Source organism: Cavia porcellus, unplaced genomic scaffold (genome assembly GCF_034190915.1).
Source record: "Cavia porcellus strain 051 isolate PalLab524CR breed Dunkin Hartley unplaced genomic scaffold, mCavPor4.1 scaffold_4, whole genome shotgun sequence".
Taxonomy (NCBI): Eukaryota; Metazoa; Chordata; class Mammalia; order Rodentia; family Caviidae; genus Cavia; species Cavia porcellus.
In genome coordinates, this window is record NW_026947487.1 from 10,728,863 (window position 1) to 10,751,841 (window position 22,979).

The 22,979-nt window shown below is 54.3% G+C and overlaps 1 protein-coding gene across 5 annotated transcripts in view; it reads right to left on the reverse strand.

Moving 5' to 3' along the window:
* Positions 1-20,958, reverse strand: part of Paqr5 (progestin and adipoQ receptor family member 5) — a 36,710-nt gene extending 15,752 nt beyond the window's left edge. The window contains exons 1-3 of one of the 5 annotated variants that reach the window (XM_063246814.1): positions 12,778-19,615; positions 6,337-6,458; positions 3,492-3,643 (exon numbers count right to left, since the gene is read on the reverse strand). In XM_063246814.1, the coding sequence (XP_063102884.1) occupies positions 3,492-3,542 (51 nt within the window). In that variant the 5' untranslated portion in view covers positions 3,543-3,643; positions 6,337-6,458; positions 12,778-19,615. Of the gene's footprint in view, positions 1-3,491; positions 3,644-6,336; positions 6,459-12,777; positions 19,616-20,752 lie in introns of those variants that run through there. The other 4 variants (XM_063246812.1, XM_003477628.5, XM_063246813.1 and 1 more) reach the window with 4 other exon arrangements.
* Between the last annotated feature and the right edge of the window lie 2,021 nt (positions 20,959-22,979).

Below are 22,979 nucleotides of genomic sequence, written 5' to 3' on the forward strand. Positions count from 1 at the left end.
AGGAGAATCTGGGGTATACTTTAGATCTAAACTAAGACTTTGATCCTGGATTTCCAGCAACAGACAACTGTGAAAAGATAACCTTCCGAGTCCCTTGAACTATGGTTTGTTTTGTTTTTGGCAGCCCCCCTCAAAATAAGTACAGGTGCTGAGGTTGTGTGACACTCTTCCAAAGCCAGCACCATTTGTAGCCTTGCTCTGAGGTATCTACCTGTCACAAAACACTGTGCTTGATGGCTGGTGCTAGAGTCTGCACTCCTCACCATCTCCCAAACCTGCTCCTGCCTCTGTCACCTTCTCTCCCAGAATGCAGTTCGTTCCCTCCCAGGATGCAGTTCACCTCAGAAGGAAAGAAGGAAAAGTGACAAGGTAACCACAAAGACACAGGCATGGAAAGCCAACCCAGAGAATAGATGGGAGGCTGATAGGGGCCTGCACCTAGAGGGCCATTAGAGAGAGGCCACCAGGTTGGCTTTGAAGCTGGAGAAAGTGAGTGAGGGGCCAGCAACAAGGGCAGCTCTAGAAACTAGAATAAGGTGAGGAATAGTGCTGCCCTGCAGCCTCATGGACACCATGATTTCAGCTAGGCCTGACTCAGGCCAGACTTGTAACCTACAGAACCCTAAGAGAATTAACTTTTTGTTGTGCTGTGTTTTTGTAGCACTGGGGATCAAATCCAGGACACTGTACATGCTGCGGTGAGAGCTGTACCGCTGAGCCACACCCCAGCCTATCTGAATTTGTTGTGGTGGCGGCTGTGGCGGTTACTGTGGAGCAAACCAGGGCATTGCGTATGCCAGGCGAGCGCTCAGTTCCACCATCTTTTTTTTTTTTTGGAGTTTTTTCCTTTTTATCGGTATCGGGGATTGAACTCACGACTGCCTGCTTGCAAGGCAGGCGCTTATGCCGCTGAGCTAAATCCCAGCTGTTTTGCTTTTAAACTATTGGATTTTTCTAAACCAAAGGAGCTATGCAGAAAATACACAAAAAAGGTGACATTCTGAGAAAATAAAATTCAAAAAAGAAACCAAAATGTAGATTGTGGTAAAATTTTGCTTGTTTTTTTTTTTTTGAGACAGGGATTTGTGATGCAGTTCCACTGGCCTTGAGCTCACTCTGCAGCTCAGGCCAGCCTTGAAGTCAAAGGAATCCTCTTGCCTCAGCCTCCCGAGTGCTGACATTACAGGTGTGCAGCATTATTCCTGGCCCAACTGCGGTATAATCTTGACCAAGAAAATCCTGCTATTTTCAGCTTTCCTTAACAAAATAGTAATACTGTAATAACTAGATATTGCTTTAGAGAGGAAAACAGCAATATGAAAAGGTGGCCTATGTGAAATTAATATTTTTTTGTGTAATATAATTCTATGCACTCTTATTGCAGTGATTCATTTCTGATTCTAAGTGTGGATCTGAGAATATTTTTTGGTAATTCCAGCTGTTCTACCCCAGAAAAACTGAGCAGAAACTCCAAAAATATCTCTCAACTGATTAACCTCTCTCTCTCCCTTTCTCTCTCTTGCTTTTTGGGACAGTATCGTCCTATGGAGTTCAGGGTGAACTTGAATTCACCATGTGGCCCAGGCTGACCCTGAATTTGCAGGAATCCTCCCACATCAGCCTCCTGAGTGCTACAATTATAGGCCTGTGTCACCATGCCAGGCTAATTTCTTTAGTACCTACCTAAGAATTGTAACAATTCAAGAATGGTGATCTTGTTTGATATCTTTGTCAACAAAACAAATTATATGACAATGTTGATTTAAATACCATAATCCATAATCTTGCTGAAATTAAGAAAAAGAAATTGTATGGAATAAATGTAATAATTTATGTGAACTATGCATGTTTCGTTTCATTACATTTTCTTTTTTTTTTTTGTCTTTTTCGTTTTTATCGGTACCAGGGATCGAACTCATGACCGCCTGCTTGCAAGGCAGGTGCTTATGCCGCTGAGCTAAATCCCCAGCCCCGTTTCATTACCTTTTCAAACAGCACTAACCCATCAATGTGACATCCAGATATGTGCAGGAATTCAACTCTTTTGCTCTTGATATTTTGCTGACATTAGCCCTGTAAATAAGAAGCCACATGGGGCATGGTGGTGCATATCCATGATGCCAGGACTCTGGGAGGCTGAGGCAGGAGGCTTCAAAGTTCAATTTAATGACTTAGCAAGACTCTCTGTCAAAAACTAAACAGGGTAAGAATGCAAATCAGTATAAAGACCCTAGATTGAATCCTCGGTACGGGGAGAGAGAGAGAGAGAGAGACAGAGAGAGAGAGAGAGAGACAGAAAGAAACAAGAAAGAGAAAAGGATAAAAGAAAAGGGAGGAAGGAATGTCACCCTTCATGAAGCTTTCCAGGCCTGCTGCTCCTCCAGGACAAAAGCATCCAGTCACACCTCTAACACTGTGTGTCCCCAACCTTTACAAGGCTCTTGCCTGTTTGCTAATCTTCCGGACCCTCGCAGGAGCGAGGACAAGATTTGCACGCAGGTGTCCTCTGGATGCTGTGGAGCAGCCTGATGCCCACCAGAAGCAGTCAATAATAACACTGTGGATAAACACATGGAGCAGTCACCCTGCACCCCCATTGGTCACCACCATGATGCTCTGCCGGCGGGGTCACCCCCAGGGTGAGCAGAGGCCCGGCTTGGAAACGGGCTCCCACTTTATGGACTGTACTCATTTCCCCCAGCAGCCACTGTTACCTTCCTGGGGTCACCTCACATCTTGGGGTTTGGGTTCAGCCTTGCATGTGTCTATTTTGAATCTTCCACATGTGTTGCTGAGTTCGGTTAGGGATTACTGGGGCGGGGGTGAGGGGACACAAAACCAAAAGTGCTTGGCAGTCGCCAGGTGGTAAGGGGCATTCAGCCTCCCCAATCCCATCCCCCACAGTGAAACTTCCTGCCCAGTAAGCTCTCCTGTTTTCAGTCCCCAAGGAGAGGAATCTGCCACATGTGACTAAGGTGCAGCAACAGGGAGAAGGAGGTCACTCAATGTCCCTGATTGTACCGATGATACCAAGGAAAGGTGGCACTAAGGTCCCCTCACCAGCCCCTACCATCACCCTGACACAAGTCTGGCCTGGGCATTCTGCAAAGAACCCAGATGACAGCAAAGCCACAGATGTGACTGCAGCCCAGTCCTGCTTTCAAGAGGCCACACAGGGCCCTAAAAATCCTCCCCCCCCCCCCCCCGCGCCAATGGTGTCAGCATCCTCTCGACAGCCTGAATCTTCGACCTGGACAGTGACTTTTCTTCTGGAAGGGGTGCGGGTGTTGTAGGAAAGCCACAGCTTCTGCTGCTGGGGACACATCTGTTTCCAGTTTGGTGAACTCGAGGAAGATAATGATTTTCCCAAGAGGCTGTAACGGCACCCTACAGGGAAGGGGGCTGCCAAGAGCATGAGACAGCAGTGTCCCCGCTGCAGCACCAAGCCCTAGCCACACTCGGGGCTCAGCTGGAGTGAACTCGGCACGTACCTGGGGCACCTCGTCTATGTTGAACAGCCTGGGGAGCTTCAGACTCAGCATCTTGATGCCTGGCTGGCAGGGCCAGTCAGTAGGGGACAGCCCCTGCCTGTCACCAGGCCTTGCTCAAAGCGTCGCTATGCCTGGGGTCCCAGGCTGCATCCCTGAAAGAAGACATGGAGAAGTCAGGTCAATCACTGCATAACTCCAAATAGATCAGTAAGTTTGACGACTGGCTATGCATGCACTAGTGACATCAACATTGAGCTTCCTTAAACCCTGAAACAAGCCAGGTGTGGTGGTGCACACCTGTAATCCCAGCACTCAGGAGGCTGAGGCAGCAGGCTTGCCATGAGCTTGAGACCAGCCTAGGCTACATAGGAGTTCAAGGTCAGCCTTAACTACAAAGTGAGACCCGGTCTCAAGAAATTAATAAAATACATACATACATACATACATCTTTTTAAAGGGCCAAGACTATAGTTCAGTGCAAAGCTTCAAGTTTCATCCCAATACTGATAAGAAATCAAGAAAATAATGAAAAAAGTGGTGTACCCCCGGTAACCCTAACGCTTGGGAGGCTGAGGCAGGAGGATTTCCATGAGGTCAAGACCAGTCTGGGCTACATAGTTCAAGGCCAGACTGAACTATATAGTCCCTGTATTAAAAAAAAATTAAGACTTTCAAATAAACTACCTCACTATGCGAATGGACCACGGTACAGTGTACCCTTGATCTTCCCAATTGTCTCTCACCTCAGACCTACCAGCCACGCACCTAGTGGCCGGACAAGGGACAAAGATGCAGGATTGGGGGAACCCTCAAATGGTCCTGGGAACCAAGAGCAGGGCTCAGAGTCCCACTTGCCAGGGTCCCTTGGTTCCCTTAGACTTGGGTCAATTTCATGGCCAAGGTCTTTATGTCAGCACACGTCATCTGGGTGCAAGCACCAGCTCACACAGAGTAGCAGGGCACAGAACTGAGGAGAAATATACAGAGAAAAAAGACCCCTGTTTGTGACACGGAGTAGCAGGATGCGAGTCCCAGGAGTGATAGAGTAGCGGGATATAAACACCTGCTTGTGATACAGTAGCAGGGTACAAGCCCCAAGAGCGACACAGAATAGCAGAAGAACCAGTTTCTGCCACTGTTGTCTGCAATCAATTGTTCAACAGCCAGGGAAAGAGCTCCCCATGGAATTCTCTATCCCTGCAGGCTGCGGCGCTTTAAGGAAACGCCCGAGCTCTGCTGCTAGAAACATTGCATCCTTGGGCGATAACACTGAACCTCTGGCAGCAGGCACCCTTTTCCTCCACCCGCACCCCGTACAGTGCTAGTCATCCTGAAAGAGATGAACAAGATTGTCCTTGTCTCCAAGAAATGTGTACAAAAGAGGGGAGATAGATACTATTTTCTAAAGAGAAAGAACCAGCAGGACACGGGTTCCCAAACCCTGGGCCACTGTCTGTGTCTTGTTAGGAACCGGGCTGGACACAGGAGGTGACCACCCCCAAGCCTCCATCACCCTCTGAGCTCCCAGTCCTGGTAGATCAGTAAGGCCTTAGACCGCGGGAGCACTGCCCCTGCTGTAAACTGCGCATGTGCGAGGATCTAGTTGCAGCTCCTTAGAAAAAGCGAACACAAGGACACAAAGTCCAGAATGGAATAATAGAAATAAAAAGTGCTCCAAAACATGATGCACTTGAATTGCCCCCAAACCAACTCGTTGCCACGACCCCCATCCTGGCTATGGAAATTTTCTTCTGTGAACCTGACTCCTGGTACCAGAATGATCGGGAACATTTTGCCCTAGGATCTCTGGGTAGGCGGACCAGAGGGACTGAGTGGGAATTCGTGGCCCAAGAAGTCTCCCGCCAGGCGGCCTGCAGGTTGTTGGCTCAGTCCACATGCAGGGGCCATAGGGTGGACCTCAGGCAGCTATTACCCAACTCTCAGTGGCAGGCTCCAATGCTTTAAGAGCCCAAGGGGCTGCTAAGTCCACAAGCAGAGAGTGGGTCGCCCTCCTCTGGAAAATGGATTTCCTGTCCCTAGCCTGTTTGCTCTGTTGGGGCCCCAACCAGTTGGGGCCAGATCTTTGCCACGGTCCATGGCTCCCATGCCCACAGACCCACCTAGAAGTGATGCCTTCCCAGCTCTTGGCAGTCTTTAACTGGGGCACACTGACGTCTCAGATTGCGCCACAACTTGCGACTAACCAGCGTCACCCCACGGAGGGGACTCACACCAGACCAGTACCAGCCCTGTCACCAGCTGTCAGGGTCCCAGCCTTGCTCTCCCATTTCCTGTGCAGACCTGGGAAGTCACGCAGTAGCCCATCTGTGGGCCAGAAGCAACAACAGTGCTTTCTCAAGGGCTGGTCGTGAGGGGCAGGAGAGGTGGCCCGTGCAAGGAGCCCACTGGAAAGAAAGGTTCAACTGCAGCAGCTACTGTTAGCTAATGTTATTTCCAAATGAGAAAATTAAGTTCGTATTTGACACACAAGAAAGCAGACACCTTGCAGACTCCAGGGTCTGCCCAGATCCTGGGACTAAGCAACATGGTGGAGTTGGGGTTTGATTTTCAATTTATCAGAGAAGACCTGTTGGGGACATCAGAATAGAGGGATTGCACCCCCCCCCCCCACACACACAGCTTCGTAGCTTTGTGTCATTTGATTTCCTTAACTTAGTTTGAGGCAGGGTCTCGCCATGTAGCTCCACCTGGCCTAGAACTCACTGTGACCCTCCTGCCTCAGCCTCCTGGCCTCTTTGTATCATTTGAGTTGAGACCAAACCCTGTGGCTGCCTTCAGAGGGACCCTGGCTTATGCCGCATCACAGCAGAATGGACGTACAAACCTTCCCACATTCGTGCTCAGATGAATCCCATGTGAATCCTCTATAGCTGGCCTGTGCCTTCCAAATGCCCCAGTGCTTGTTCCCTGGAGAAGGAGAAGGTCCAGCAGCCCCCCAAACAGCCACTGTTCAGAAGAAAGAATCAGAGTGCTGGCCCCAAGTGCTGGCCCCGAGAACAAAAGTAAATCAGAAAACAAACCCTGTGCACCCTCGGGGGCCAGCAGCCTATAGGGCACGGCAGTTGGGCAGGGCTCCTCCTGAGCTCGTGGTTAGGCAGAGCAGCCAGCTGCTGAAGGCCACCTGGGCCATGTCCCCACTGGAAGCCTTTCAACAAGAGGCTGGAGGGCTCTGACTCAGAGGGGGCTCACGTGGGACTCGGAGTCCTGTGAGGGTTGGGATGAGCTCTCTGCAGAGGCCCATGTCATCCCTGTGCTGTCCTCAGAGGGCTGGGGAGAAAAGTCCCGGGTATGGCAGGTGGGGGCTGCTGTCACCCTGCTGTCCTCCTTCCTGGCCAGATGGTCTTTATGTGACAAAACACAGCACGGGCCTCAGAAGGAAACACTGGGCAGAGGCTCCAGCCACCACGCAGAAGACTTTGTGCACGGTGGGGGGGGGGGCAGCAGCACAGGCCAGGCTGCCTTCAAACTTGCCGCAGTCCTCCTGCCTCAGCCTCCCACATGCTGAGCTCAACTCCCACATCCAGCAAAAAACATATTTGTTCCTGAAAGCCACAGCTGAAAAAAGTTTTTAAAAAGTATGCTGATGTCCCAGGTCACCAGCACTAACTGCAGAATGTAGAGGGCTTCTTGATTCCCTAGTCACATACACCACACTGTCCCTAAGGAGTCTGAGGGGACCGAAGGGCCAGGCACCAGGCAAAAAGAAGGTATCCTGACTGTCCCTGGATTATGCTAACAAGTACCCCAGATAGCCTGCACACAGAGAATGTCCTGCCCTATGTGGCCAGGGTGCCACGCACAGGGCTTAGGGCACCACCAATGAGTGGCCAGGCATCCCTTCTGCCCCCTTCCAGTTGTGAATGGGCCTCTGACAAGGAAGCCGCCAGCGTGAAGCCGAGGAGGTGCCAGATGTGAAGAGGGGGTTTGTATGCTGGGAGCCAGGGGGACCACGGGTGGGCTTCAGGCAGTTTCTCGGATTACAGGTAAATCGCTATTGTGTGTGTGCTTGCATGCACACAAGTAGCGGGTTTGTACACACATATATAGGCGTCACTGGCAACGGAGCCACACTGACCATCAAATTCTCAGTGATGTCTGAAGCCCAGGAAGGTTTGGGCCCCTGCCCCATATGGCACCTGGTTCACCAGGACTAAAGCTGCCCAGGTCCTGAGGGGCCCCAGGGAGCCCCAACCAGATGGGGCCTAGGCCTGGTGGGGCTGACTTGACTCAGGCAGTCTGTGCAGCTGATGAGGGGCATGTGCCCCGTGGAGACCTGCCCTGCCTTGCCCACTGGCGGGTTGGAGTGCTGACTCTGGGCATGCCCCCCTGTGGAGAACCAGCTCTGCCGGTTGTGCTGGTCCTGCCCTCTGATCTGGGGCCACACCCAGAAGCCAGGGGCGTGGTGCTCACCTTCGCCCCATCTCTTACTGGGCATGGCTGGCACAGTGTCATTTTGGGTCATCAGGGGAGCCCAGGCTGGGGCAGTGGCCCCCACAGCCTCTTCCCTGCAGTTCCTTGGGTCTTCCCACTGTGGCTGGGGACAGCTCAGGGACAACCCCCAAACTCAGTAATATATTGTGGGTATAGCTGCATTGGAAAAGATGTTGGGCAAGACCCATGGTGGCAGGTGGCCTGGGGGTTCTTGGGACACCATCCCGTGGATGGGGAGGGGCTGCCACGTGCCACGTGCATGGGATGCAGTCCATGGCTCGGTGGTGGTATGGGGACAGAGGAGCAGGTGGCTAAGGTGCACATGGAAGTCACAGGCCAGGCAGAGACAGAGTGCCCTGTCCGAATGTGGCGGGGGTTGGGGGCAGGGGTGGGCAGGGCCAAGGTCTGAGGACAGAGACCACAGAGGGACTCAGAGCCCCCAGGAAGGAGAAGTGGGGTATTGACCTCAGGCTCAGGTTCAATCCCTGTGACTCCAGGGGATTCCCTTATCTCTCAAGTGAAGATAATAAAATCATCATTGGCTGTGTGTGCACGCGCATGTGTGCGTGCACGCATGCAAGGGTGTGTGTGTGTGTGTGTGTAAAATGTGTTTTCTTGTTTAACAGAGCTCAGGGTTTGTTTTTAAGCCAAGCTGCAACTTTTGCTAGGGTGACATCCGTCTGAACATGACAAAATGGCTTTGGCTGCCAATATGTCATTAAATCCAAAAGAAAAAATTGTTTGAATTTTTAGGAAAAAAAATCCCGGTCGGTGAATAATTAACATTCATCTGTAATTTAAGTCAAAAGGAAGGCTAATGTGTCTCGCTGCTTTTTTGAGACAAGGTCTCACTATGTAGCCCAGGCTGGCCTTGAACTCACGGTGATCCTCCTGCCTCAGCCTCCTGAGTGCTGGGGTTGCAGGTGTGCATCACCATACTTGGCTCACGCTGTTTCCCATGCTCTTCTCACACGGAGCCTGGGAAGGGAGCCCCCTAACTCAGCAGGTATGCATACACACACACAGTTCCTTCAAGCTGTGCAGCTGAGAGCATGTCCCCGGGAAAGGTTTGTGACAGTATTAATCCATGCCCTTGGGAATCAAGTCTACCTCAACTTAGAGGGTACAGTGGGATCTGTGCCTTGGCAATCTCTTGTCATGTTCACATGTAACAGAATTTTGGATAGGACCATTAGTTTTCTACTTTAAAATTCTAGGAACAATGGCAAAGAGCATGGTTCTGCCTGTTTTTCTGGGATGAGGGAGCAGATAGTATATAGATTTGTGTTTAAAAATATCAGTGGGGCTGGGGATTTAGCTCAACAGCACAAGCACCTGCCTGGCAAGTGCAAGGTCATGAGTTTGATCCCCAATACCAAACAAAAAACAAAACAACAACAACAAAAACCCCAACAAACTCACAAAAACAAAACTAATGCTGGGTGTAGTGGCACACATCTGTCGTCCCAGCACAGGGGAGGCTGAGGCAGGAGGATCACTGGGAATTCAAGGCCAGCCTGAGTTGCATGCTGGGTTCAAGGTCAGCCTGGACTACATTGAGAGACCTAGTTTGAAAAACAAAAAATCACAACTCCAGCAACAGGAAGTAGATGTTAATGACTCTTGTGACAATGAAACACCAAGGTATTTGCCAGACAGCAAGCATTCAATCCAGGTGGGCAACTGTCACCGCTGTCCCCCAGCGTATGGGGCAGGCTGTCCCCTGTCCATCCCGTCCTGGGTTTGTGGCACTGCCTAGGACACAGTTTCCCCATGGGCTTTGCCTACTTCCCTGCCTGGTGCCATGGTAACAGTTGCCATGGTTATTCTCAGCTGGGCTTTAGGACACAGCAGCTGGGGAGCTAAACCTTTTTAAGCTGTATCCCAGCTCTTCTAAATATTTACCACCAGGATATCACTGCACATCTGGAAAAAGGCTGCGTGCTACAGCTCGTGGCAGAGAAAACTGGGGAAACCCAGAGCTAGCTAGGTCCCTAAGTTATGGTTCCTCCACGCATGGTCATCAAATGTCACTGGTCTTGGGGAAGGGACAGGAGATGGTGTCAAGACAAGCTGTTAAACTAAAAAAGCAGCTCAGGAAGAGCATAAATCTTGGAATAGTATCCACATAACCTGCATTACACCCAACTGTACGCATATATAGACAGAAAATGTTTTGAGGCTGCTCCTCACCAAAGTCCTGAACCCCAGGGGTTCGAGGCCTCCCCATTCCTGAGACATCTCTTGCTCCACCCATTGCTTGAGGCTGAGCACAGCAGCAAAATCCCGTGAGGCTTTCAGGGGCAAAATCAGTTTCCACCCTCTCTACCAGTCCAGCCCTCCAGCCGCCCCCCCCCCCCCCCCCCGCCCCAGCCTGTGGTCTGGCGTCTTCTAGCCAGGGGCTGTCCTGTGGCCTCCACAGATATCACACATCAGTGCTGCACTGTACATTTTGCTTGTTCCACAATTTTTATTTTAGAATGTTAAAAGAAAATCATGAGTTTCCCATAGGTGTAGTGGCACACCCCCGTCATCTCAGCACTCAGGAAGCCGAGGCAGGAAGATCACTGTGAGTTTAAGATCAGCCTGAACTACATAGCAAATATAAGGGCAGCCGGGACTACACTGTGAGACCATGTCTCAAAAAACAAAAATCCAAAATTTTAAGGAAATCATTGTAAAAATAAAAAATAAAATATGAGACAACTAGGACTTTGAATTGTGACTACTTTATGGGCAGGAATGACCAGTTTTTAAGGAGTCCCAATTGTGTCATGGTATACTTTTTTTTTTGTGACACAAGCTTGCTATATAGTCTCAGCTGACCTGAAATTCACGGGGACCCTCCTGCCTCAGTCTCCTGAGCTCTGAGATTACAGGCCTGTGCCCGGCAATCCACATGGTGTAAAGGACCCTTATCATTTAGAGACAGTGACAGGAGAGATGACAGATGAAGTGACAGGATGTGGGTGGGGTAGGGCCCTGTGTGGGGACACAGAAGGATGAGGGATTAGGGTGGAAGCCAAGCCTGGCAGCCACTCCTTCCTCGCCACACCTGCAGATGCTTCCCAAAGGAAGCACTGACGATGTCTACAATCCCTGAACCAGGAACAATGTCCCGAGGCCTCTCAGATGCCACCCAGCCACAGACCGAGTGAAACTGTCACAAGTCTGACTCTGACCACAACCCCGGTCTTTCCTAACGGGTGGATGGTTTCGAAGCTGATACAGGAAATGTGCCATGCTGTGTCAGAATCCTCTGCACAGATAAAACTGAGGGCTTGGAGATGCACCAGAAACGCTTTGGAAACAAGCAATGGCTTCTTATAAATAAAGAACACAGAGTCCCCGAGAAAATGCCAAGAGCACAGTCAGCAGAAAACACAAGGATATCACACAGATCAATCTTCCTCGACCGTGGCAGTGAGTCTAGAAAACTCCTGACTTTTTTAAAGCAGGGTTTTGCTATGTAGCCCAGGCTGACTTTGGACTCATGGGGACCCTCCTGCCTCAGCCTCCTGAGTGCAGGGATTACACACCTGCACCATCACATCCCTTACTGTTTGTATCGTCATGATACTGTCAGCTTTTTTAAAGATTCTGCTTTAAAAGGAATCAAACAGTTTCTCTTTGTTAAGTTTCTATAACTCAAATTTGAGCTTCTGAAGTGCACAGATTTTAGTTCTGGGTTTTTTGCTTTTTCTGCTTTGCGGGTACTGGAGATTGAATCTCAGGGTGCTGTACCACTGAGCTATAGCCCCAGCTTTTTTATTAGTGTTATTATGTCACTTTTGAGACGGAGTCTTGCTGATTGCCCTGCCTGGCCTCAAACTTGCATGTCGTCCCCCGGCCTCTCGAATAGCTGGGACACAGACGTGGGCTCCTGTTCCTGGCCAGTTTTATTTGTGTTATCTGCTAACAGAGACCAGGATGGGAATGTATATTTTGTAAATTTACATGAACTTGGTGTTTTCAGGTGTTTTTTCTGTTTCGAATGATTAAATATTTGGGTTCACTGTTTACATTTTAAAATACATTTTTGTACAACACAAATATTTATGTCAGCTTCGTGTGACAGGGACAGGAATGGGCCTGGTTATTTTATGCACATGGGAGCATGGGTAAGCTCGACTGGGGGGGGTGAGAGGCGGGGAGCCTGGGCTCAGCACAGACACACACACATGCACATGCACACACACGTATGTACACACACACACACACCCAGGGAGGTTTCTGCTGTGGGTCCCCAGGCCCCTGGCAGCCTGGAGCTCCTGGGGCCCAGCAGCACGGAGCCAGGGTGCCTGGTTGGCTCACAGTCCCCACGGTGCTGGCTCCTGGCCTGGATGGTGATCTCTGGGTCAAGGGCGAGCTGACAACTCCACCCTCAAACAGGCAGCCTGGGTGAGCTGCTGCACTGCAGGGGACATAGCATCAGGAGACCGAGAAGAGGACGAGGTCGCAGGTCCCTGGTCCCAGGGCACACGCAAAGCCGAGGCCCAGGCAGAGCCTTGGAGGCCACTTGGCTGACGCCAGCTCTTGGAGCCGTGACTTGGGCAAGGAGTGCGGTGTGGCACAGACAGAGCTCACTGAATGACCCAGGGCCCAGCAACAGCTGGCCTCCCACAATGGCCAGGCAAGGATGCCATCCTGTCCTGAGGGTCTGCTGGGGGCTTCCCAGTTGGAGAGGTGGCTGACAGGTGGCCTCGGAGAGGGCAGAATGGTGGGGTGATACACCCATTCCCTCAGCTCCCCAATGGGCCCAACCTGGCTGCCCTCAGGGCCAGTCCCTTCCCTCTAAGGGAGCAAGCATCCCAGGGAACCTGCCTCCACCCACCGTGTGCACGACGGAGTCTTCAGGTGACCGCAGCAGTGCTTCCCTGGATCCGTCTGGCCTCTCGTGGATGACAGGGTCCCCAGAGCCATGTACAGCTCAGGAAAGGCCCGTGGGGGGGTCCCACAGGAGCTCAGAGAGCCTCAGAGCAAGAAGAACAGAGAAAGGAAGGGAGCAGAAGGGAGGGAAGGGGGACCCCAGAGGGCCAGAGCTGGCATTGGAGAAGGGGCAGCGGAGTCCCCTGGCAGCCCAGGCTGAGAGAGAACAGCAGTGGAGAACAGAGCAGGTACAGCATGGGGTGCAGAGAGCAGCCAGGAAGCAGCACCCATGCACTGCTCTAGGCCCTGGAGCCCCTCTGAAACCCTTTGAGCAAACTCTTCCTTTTCTCATTTTTCAGCAGAGGCCTGAAAGTCATCCCTGGCGAGGGCAGTTTGTTGTCCCATAACTGGCAGCAGCTAGGGCTCCAGGGGTACAGGTCAGAGTAGGAAGGGAGGAGGATCTCCATGCTAGGCCCATCACCAATAGTTTGAGGTACAAGGAGCACAGATCTGTTCACAATGGCTGAGGTGTGGAACCAAGTTCAGTGGCCGAGTGTGTGGATAAAGAAAATGAGGTATAAAAAAAAAATAATAAAAGAAAATGAGGTGTGTAAATACAACGGAGTACTACTCAGCCAGGAAGAGGAGTGACTATAGAGTACTACCTAGCCAGGAAGAGGCCTGCAAGCCATCATTACAGCAAAATGGATAGTACTATAGGTCACTTCAGAAAGTGAAATCAGCCAGACACTGACAGGTTTTCTGCCCCCTTATCCTGTGAAGAAGTGACCCAGATATAGAGTAGTTATTAAAAGAGGCAGGGAAGGGAGGCTGGATTTGACTGGCATTTATTGAAATAGCACACTGAGCCCTATGGACACACCCAGTGAAGACATGTGATTCACACCGAGTGTCACATGCGTGCCTATAATCCCAGCACCCGAGAGGCTGAGGCAGGAGGATCACTGCCAGTTTGAGGCTAGCCTGAGCCACATAGTGAGTTCAAGGCCAGCCCGAACTGTCCAGCAAGACCATACCCCAAAAAAGTAAAATAAAACAAAGTGATATGTTAATCAAAACTCAGACATGGAATAACAGAACTAGAGTGTGTGTCCAAGCTAGGCAGCTCCTGATAGCGAGCTCAGGGTACAACAGGGCTTGGCCCGGGTACAGGAAGCCTCGGGCTTGGCAGGAGCCCAGCCACAGGGCCCGGCCCCGGCTACTCCTGGGCTCCCGGGGCCTCCAGCAGCCTGGACAGGACTCCAGGACAGCAGCCAGGGGGAGGGGGACTGGGGCCAGAGACGTCATGTCGCTGCTTGGGTCACACAGCACGCAGGTCTTGGGCAGGGCAGAAGCCCATAGTGCACCATACTGCCGCACAGAGCCTGACTGCAGTGACTGAGCCTGGAACCGTCCTGCGGGGTGGGGAGGCCAGGGACAAGGCCTGGCCCCAACCCGGCTCCCTCCCCACTGCAGCGTCCCCGAGGCCAGCGCAGCCTTCATGGGGACAGGGTGGCAGCAAGATCACAAGCATCGCAGGGGTGTAAGGCCCCAGGCCAAGCCCAGCTGCCCTCCACACACTCAGCCCCTGAGCTCCTCTCCAGCTACCCTCACCTCCCCAGGACACCTGGACCCTCGGGAGGGCGACTTCCTCCCCACCCTCGTCCTGCCCCCCTTCCCAGACCCACTCAGCCCGGCTTCCTCTTTCCAGCCTGGCCTCTGCCGCCCGCAGCCGCATGGCTTCCGCTCTGCTCCCAGCTGACAGCTGCCTGCCAGGCAGAAGGACTGTGGGTCTGCTCTGGGCAGAACCAGGACACCCATTAGCAACTGCCCTACCCCCTCGGGGTGCCTGCTCAGGGTCCCTAACAACTGGGTCAGGGCTGAAGAGGGAGGGCACCTCCAGAGGAATCCCACTCTCAGAGAGACAACCACCAGCGGGGGTGCAGAGGCCCTAATCCCAATACTCTGGGAGGCTGAGGCAGGAGGATTTCCAGTTTGGGCGAACTTGGGTCACTTAGCATTTTAAGAAGTCCCTGTCTCCCTCCACAGAAACAAAAGCAAAAACAAGAACTGGGGGTGTAGCTCAGTGCCTCAGTGCAAAGACCCTGGGTTTCATTCAAATGGCCCCTCCCGACCAGAGGAAGAATGACAGAGGTAAGGAAGCAGCACACGTGTTTCCTAGGTGGAGGTCTGGGAGGGTGCAGTACTGGCCTGCAGGGCCCCGCACACATACACCACGGGAAGGTCATGGAGAGACATGGAGTGCGACCCGGCTCCTGTCCCGAATGCCACCAGCACCACCGACTCGATCCTGCCTGTTGCTCTGGGTGGCTCTGGTCTCCTCCGCCTCCTCCTTCCCTCTGAGGTGAGGACCCCACCCAGGGAAGAGCTCAGAGCTCAGACCTCAGACCTGCTGGGGTGGAGGGTTGGAGGGAGGATGCTCACACAGGGCTCTATGGGAGGCCAGGAGGCCAAAGCAGGAGGGAAGGAGGCCTGGGCCCGGGGCCCTGATTCTTTAGTCTTGCGTACTCAGCATGGAATCCAACGCTTTCCCACTGAGCTGTGTCCCCGGCTTTTCTTATGTTTGAACCCTCCTGCTTCAGCCTCCCAGAGTGCCAGGATTACAGGTGTGCTCCATGGAAGAGTCGAGGTAGGAGGGGGCAGAGCCTGTGGACGCAAGACCCTTGGCTGCCTCTCCCCAGGCCTGGTGACACAGGGCCGGAAATGCCGAGGGTGTGAGGCGAGATAAAAGGGTAAGTAAGAGAAGACTGCAGGGCAGAGGCACATGCCGCAGCCACAGTGCAGCCCTGGGTCCAGCAGATACCAGTGGACACAGGGAGCCCAAGGAGACATGATAGCCACCCCTCTGCTCACCTTCGATCCCTCCTGGCTGCCAGGCTCGGACCTCCTCAGGCTCCGCCCACAGCAAGCCCCAGAGACACAGCCTCCTCCCTGCTCCCCCAGCCCCGGTCTCCCTCCCATGGGCCAGGATGGCAGCGCACTGTCCCCTCCTGCCTGAGAGCCACCACTGCTCCAGGGAGGGACCCGTTCACCACTCCTCAGGGACCTCCAGGTCCCCCAATCTCCCTCCTCAGTATACATATTCCTTAAAAACAGCCGCACTGAGTTGTATACAGTGGTGCACACCTGTGATCCCACTACTACGGGAGGCTGAGGCAGGAGGATCGCAAGTTTGAGCCCAGCCTGGGCAACTGAGTGGCTTAGTGGGATCCTGCCTCAAAATAAGACATAGAAACAGGGCTGGGGATGGCCTTGGCTCCACCCTGGGTCTAGCGAGGGAGAAACAGAAAGAAAGAAAGGAAGGAAGAAAGGAAGAAAGAAAGAAAGAAAGAAAGAAAGAAAGAAAGAAAGAAAGGAAGAAAGAAAAAAAGGAAGGAAGGAAAGGGGAGGGAGAGGGGGAGGGAGGAGACAGCAAGTTAAACTGTACCACCAACTTGTGCAAAAGGGCCCCCTGAGCTACAGGATGAGCCCCAGGGTCTCCAATCAACAGGCCCCAAATGGGTGCCCCAGGTCTGTCATACATAAACCCCTCTCCAGTGCCACAGCCAAACCCTTTTCATCACCACAGCCCACCCGTGTCCCTGCTGGGACATCCCTGGGGCCCATCCACCTACCTCCACCTCTGCTCCCTAACAGAAGCCTCCGCCCTGTGTGGCATCAGCATCCTTCCCTCCTCCTCTATGGCCTTCGAACCCTAGGGCCTTTGCATGTCTACAACCTGGGCCTCGAGTTGTCTTCTCCGCTGTTATGGTTTGGATAAGTGTCCCCAAGGGCTTGTTGGTTTAACACTTGGTCTCCAAACCATGGCCTCTTGAGAAGTGGTGGAACTTAGAAAGGACAGGACCAGGGGTAGGGGGCAGTGGCACACACCTGTAATCCCAGACCCTGGGAGGCTGATGCACGAGGATTGCAAATTTGAACCCAGCCTGGGCAATTTAACAAGACCTTGTTTCAAAATAAAAAATAGGGCTGGGGATGCAGCCCAGTGGTCAGGTGCAGAGCAGCCCTGGAGCCATTCACATGATGAGTGAATAAACAAAGAAATCAAGACATAAAGCCAGGCAGGCCTTGCCCAAGGTCTCAGGTCTGTCTTATGGAGACACTGGTGGACACCGGTCTCAGTGACTGAAGGCCGAGGACAACACCCCTCCCCACCCCTCCTGAGCCTCTGTGGAAGGGGTTCTCCTCCTTCTTCCCGAGGTCAGCGTGACATCCTTTCCTCAGGGGACCTTTCCTGGCTCCTAATCAAGGGGTCTCAATTTGCCCCCAGGGGAAAATGTCTGGAGACTTTTTTAAGGGTCTCACGGTGTAATCCAGGCTGGCCTTGAAGCCTCCTGTGTGCTGGGATGACAGTCGGGTGCCACCACACCTGGCTTGAGGATAACCCTGTTTTGGCTGGCACGGCCTGCGGTCCTGTGTTATTAGCAACAGAAAACAGCCGCACACCAGGACCTCCAGCAGTCAATGTGGGGAGACAGAAAGCAGAACCGCTGGGGACTGAGGCTGGATGCTTCTGCTGGGGGAGGGTGGAACAGATGTGGCCACAGAGGAGGTGCCAGCGCAGAGCAAAGAGCACATTTCCAGCCTGGTGAGGACGGGCGCAGCTGACAGGGTCCAAGCAGCGTCCTTCAGGATCCGTGTACTTTGCCACAGTGACAAAAAGACGAAGCCACAGAACATGGTGGTGCGCACCTGTAATCCTAGCACTCGGGAGGCTGAGGCAGGAGGATTATTACGTATTGGAGACCAGCCTGGGCTACAAAGTGACTTCAAGGCCAGCCTGAACTGCATAGCAAGACCCTGTCTCAAAAAATTTAAAAAAAGAAAGAAAGAAAGAAAAAAAGAAAGAACCAAAACAGAACAAGAGAACCCCCACCCACGCTGCAAGGTCAAGGCCAGGCCTAGACAGTGCTGTGGGGCCCAGGCTCAAGAAAGAAAATCAGCTGGGCTTAAGCGCTCCCCTGGCAAGCACAAGGTCATGAGTTCGATCCTCAGTACCAAAAAATAAATAAATAAATAAATAAAAACAGTGGCCAACTCCTGAGATTCATTAACAACCCTGCTCTGCTCCACAGTCTTGAAACCCCAAGGTCAGAAGGGATCCCGTGGGCAGAGTTAATAAACAGCTAACTTGGAGGAATAAACAAAATAAACCCAGCAGTGTAGGTCAGCGCAGGCCCCTGTGGGCATGGGTGATTCACTTCCTGTGTCCCTGCCCAGGGCAAAGAGAGAGAGGACCGCGGGAGGCTGAGAAGCTGAGTCCCCCAGCAGGGACCTGGGCTGGCAGCCATGCTCGGTGGTGCATACTCACAATCCCTGCACTCGGGGAGACTGAGGCAGGAGGATCTCAAACTTGACCCGGCCTGGACAGCTTAATGAGCCTCTGTTCCAGTTCAGAAGGGCAGCAGCAATCCTGAAGCCAGCTAGGTGGGGACCAGGGGACCAGGGCCACCTGGAAGAAGCTGCTATTTTGGGATGGAGGGGCTCCAGCCAAGGCCCACAGGGGCTTAGACAGGTGGACCCAGGTCGCAGAGCGCACAGAAGCTCCAATGTCCGAGTCACAGGGGCTGTGACTCTGCAGAGCCCAGCCCAAGTCAGGACCCACGGGGGCAGGACGAGGCTTGGGTGCGGCTCTGGGGACACTTTCTCCCCCCACTCAGGGTCAACAGTGACCGCATCTCTAGCGTCCACTGACCCCCCACTGCCAACCTACGTCACTTCCCAGCGTCTCCCCGGGGTGGGCGCCAGGGTCAGGGATGGCTGACTCACATCATGTCGCAACGCCGTACTTTTCCGTTTGCCATGGCTGACAGCACCAGGATGAGGGACATCCAAGCGTGAAGCTGGGTATCAGGCCAGGGCCTCTCTCTCTCTAGGAGTCATTTCTTCAAGGGGAGCCATATTCTGCTGTCTCCATTGCCTTGACACCTTCCACCTCAGGGCTGCCCCAAAGCTGGAAAACTTCTATTATATCCTTCAAGACCCAACTTCTGGAGTCCCTCCCCCAACTTCAGGCTCAGCAAGTATGTTCCAACTCTGGTTTGGCAAACCACATAGACAATGGAAAAAGAGGCTTATGGTCAATGCTGGACCAGGGCCAGAAGCCAATGTTCCCCATCATCTATGGACCTGCAGCAGGGATGGTGCCGGCTTCACAATAACTTGGGTCTAACTGGGAATTAGTGTAGATATCAGACCTTCCCAGCACCCCAGGCAGAGCCCATAAGTCCCAACTAAGGGGACAGCAGAGTCTTTAACACCATTCCAGGCCTTCCCACTGCCTGACCAGCAGTGAAACACACTGCCTGTCTCTCAGGAGCCAAACACTCCATTTCTTATCAATTTGAGCAGTTTCTCTGCCTGTAAAGTTTTCCCTTGTCTTTTGCTAGGGATTGAACCCTGCGCCTTTCCCTGAGCTACAGCCCCAGGCCCCTTCTTAGTCTTTATCTTGGGACCAGGTCTTGCTAAGTCACGACGCTGCCCAGGCTGGGCTTGACCTTGTCATTCTCCTGCCTCAGCTTCCCTGAGAGCTGGTGCACCACATTTTTGATCCAGCAGACCTCTTGGACCTACTGTGTGCTCAGGGTGAGGGCTGCTCCTGAAGGAAGAGTGAGATACACAGCCACTGCTGGGAGGGCTCTGAGCCAACGCCAGGCGCGCCGGGTCAGGCCAGGACACACAGCCACACCAACAGGGGGGAAACCAAGGTAGAGCAGCTGCCCCACGGGGGTCAGGACAGGAGGGACAGTGAACATTAACATCTCCAAACAAGCCATCTGGGGGAGAGGGAGGAGTTCCACAGACCGCAAGGTCCTCGCTTACCTTAGGCTGGGCCTTCTGGGTCTGTAACCTGGCGCCCTCTCCTACATCTCTAGGAGTGGATCTGAGTACAAGGGAAAGCCTGTCCTCTGTCTGAAAAGTACATGGGGCTGTAGATGTGCTCAGGGGTTCTAAAAAGTTGTGCTGGGCACGGCAGCGCACACTTGTAATCCCAGCACTCAAGAGGCTGAGACAGGCGGGTCACGAGCTCAGGCCAGCTGGGTTACATAGGGAGATTGTGTTTAAAAAAAAAAAAGTTGCCTCGAGTGGGGTGGGGGACGTTGGCACCGGGTGTCCAGGCGAGCTTGGCGCCTTCCTAGCTATTGGACAAAGAACCCAGCTGCTCACTTCGTTGACACCACTGTGGCACCCCAGCCACAGCTACCGGGAGGAGCAGGCTCCTGCCCGCCCCTCTGCGGGCGCTGGCGCTGCTTCCTGCACTTTCTCCCCCGGGCAGGGCCTTCTCCTCCGTCTCCTCGGGTGCACGCCCGGGAGGAGCCCCCAGGAGCACCCAGGGCTGGGTGGAGCAGAAGCGAGGTAAGGCCCCGGGCTGCGAGTCCACGGCTGGGCACCACCTGCTGCACGCGCGCTGTCCGCTCGCAGCTCCTCCATCTGCCTGTGCTCCCGCCCTCGCTCTCCGCCCCTCTCTCGCCTGAGGGGCAGCTGCTGGTCCGGGCCGTTCTGCCCGCGTCCTCCTACACGATCCACCTGCCTGTCCTGCCCGGGCAGCCTGGGGCCCCTGCGGCGATGCGCAGTTAGCTCCACGTGCGGAATGCCCCGGAGTTTGGACGCAGAAGACAACTCGGGTCCCATCTGGGTCCCGGCTCCGGGCGTGTGGGGCGGGGAAGGCGGGAAGCAAGTGCGGACGTCAACTTCCCCTAAGAAATCGCCCCCACGCGCTCCCCTAAGGCTCACTTTAGGGGTGCAGGGAGAGGAGAGGACCCAGGTCAGGGCTGTGGGGGGAAAAGCGGGGAGCTCACGGTTTGGAGGACCCCACCCCCGCGCGCCCGGGCTGTGCACAGCGACAGTGCCGGTGCAGATACGGCGCCACCCGCCCCGGACAAACTTTCCCAGACCCGTGCCCGCGGCGTCCCGGATACCTGGGTCCCGAGGTCACAGCGTCCGTGCGCCGGGGCCGCACCCCTGCTCGCTGGCCTGCACCTGGCGGCCCTTGCTCTCCTGGCGCCAGCCCAGGTCCCGCCCTGGCTCCTGGGCGAGGCGGGTGGGGCGTCTCTGGGAGGAGCCGAGGGCCCAGGGCACAGAGCCCCAGCACGCGCGGTGTCGGACCGCGCCGCCCAGGCCTAGGGCAGCCCCAAGCCCAGGGCCTGGAAACCTGCAGGAAGGGGGCGGGACCTGCCCAGTGCCCGCCTGGGGTCTGCCCCTCCTGTACCCCGGGGCTCCCAGACTGGAGGGTGCTGGGCCTGGCCTCCGGCCAGCTGGTGCACAGGGACAAAAGGTGAAAGGACAGAGGCTCCAAGGACCGGACTGAGGTGCTGAAGGAACAGGTTGTACCTACTTCCCGCTGCCACCCACTGGGCCAGAAGACCTGGGGAAATTCCCGCTGCCAGAGCTGGGCAGGAGGTGGGCACACCTCTGCCCCTCCCGTGGCCTTCTCTCTGTCCTTTTGCCTGGCCAGCAGCAGAGGCCTGAGACCATCGCGTACCCGGGCTGTCCGTTCACCTCCCTGAGCTCGGGCGAGTGGGCTGCAGCGTGGTAACTGGGAGCCCTGCGGACTGGTCAGCAGAAGGTGCTGGGTGCCTTCCGGTGTGAGGGCTTCTGTGCCCATGCATGAGTGTGTGTGTGTGCCAGGGCACACACCTTTGCTCGTCCTCTCCCAGCTAAGTTCTCAAGCAAACAAGCAGCTGCCCTCTGCCAACCAGAGCTCTGCCAGGGCGCCTGGCACAGGTGGAGGCTGAGCTTGGCTCAGAGCCGAAGTCAGCGCGGCCCGGGCGAGTCCTTCACTTTCTCCTCCACTGCTGCCACCGCTGCGCCCTCTGAGACAGGGTCAGGAGGCCCCCAGGGCAGGAGGGGGTGTGCTTCCTGGAACCTTTTCATGCCTGGGCATCAATGGACTGGGAGGCAGAAGAGGGCATGAGGGCTCTCCGGGGCCACGCTGCACGCTGGGCACCCTCTTCCAGCTCCCAAGGCAAGCAGAGAAGCCAGTGTCTGCCCGAAGCCTCGCCCACTGGAGGCCCCGGGTATCAGAGGGGAGGTGGCCAGTGGCTCAGGGATGTGCGCTGACGCAGCTCGGCCAAGCCCCTGCCGCTGGGTAGCAGAGAAGCCCATCCCTGAGCTTAGTGGCTCCACCTAACAGGGCCACGAGACACTGAATGGGCAGGGTAGGCACCATGATGGGGCCTCAGGGGTCAGGGCAGGGGCATGGGAGGACAGAAAAGCGACGGAGACCACACGGAGCGCAATCTGGAGAGAGTGTGTTGGCTTTGGTCACCTGCATCACAATGAGAAGAGGGAGGCCCAGAGAGGGGAGGTGACCTACCCAAGGTCACCCAGCATCAGGACATTAGCAGCAGTCAGACCCAGGGCAGGGTTGGGTGCTGCGCCATCTGAATGCAAACCGGAGCTGGGAGAGGACCGGGGCTGCCCACGACCTGCGCCCAGAGCAACCACTTGTACTCCTGCCTTTCTGGGCCAGAAGGCAGAGGGCAAAATGGCCACGAGGGAGAGGACGTTGCACCCAGGGCCTCCCGCCAACCCGTGCATCCACGCAGGGGCGGGGTGTCCTATGGCTGCCCTCACACACTGGCACAAGGTGGCAGCTTCTAGCAGCAGAGCCACAGGTCACTGTCCTGGAGGCCACAAATCCAAAATGACAGGAAGCTTCACCGTGAGAATCTCCCTCCTTTACCAGGAATCTGCTTCCTGGAGCTCCGGTCCATCGTCCCTGCTCCTCTGTTGCCTGGGGACCAGAGCGCAGTTTCCTGCCAGGCCCAGCCAGTTGGGCCTAGGCATGGAATCCCGTCCCAGTCTTGGGGAACCCTCTTCCTCTGCTGAGCGGCCAGGCCACGGTTCCTTGTGGGCCCAGCCAGTCGGGCCTGACACGGTCTGGGGGAACTCTCTCCCTCACTTGGAACAACACTTCAACCTCGAAAATATAGGAAAATGACAAAACGAAAGACAAAAATGCAACATCAAACATCCAGCCCATCCCAGGAAAGCCTAGGAGCCACATGCATAGAAGAAAACACATTCCACATACCTGAAATACCTGAAATAATAGTAACTGAAATAAAGAAGCAACTCTGGGAAACCTTAAAGGAATTCAAACTAGAAATAATCTCTCAGGTAAAAGAAGAAATGATAAAAGAA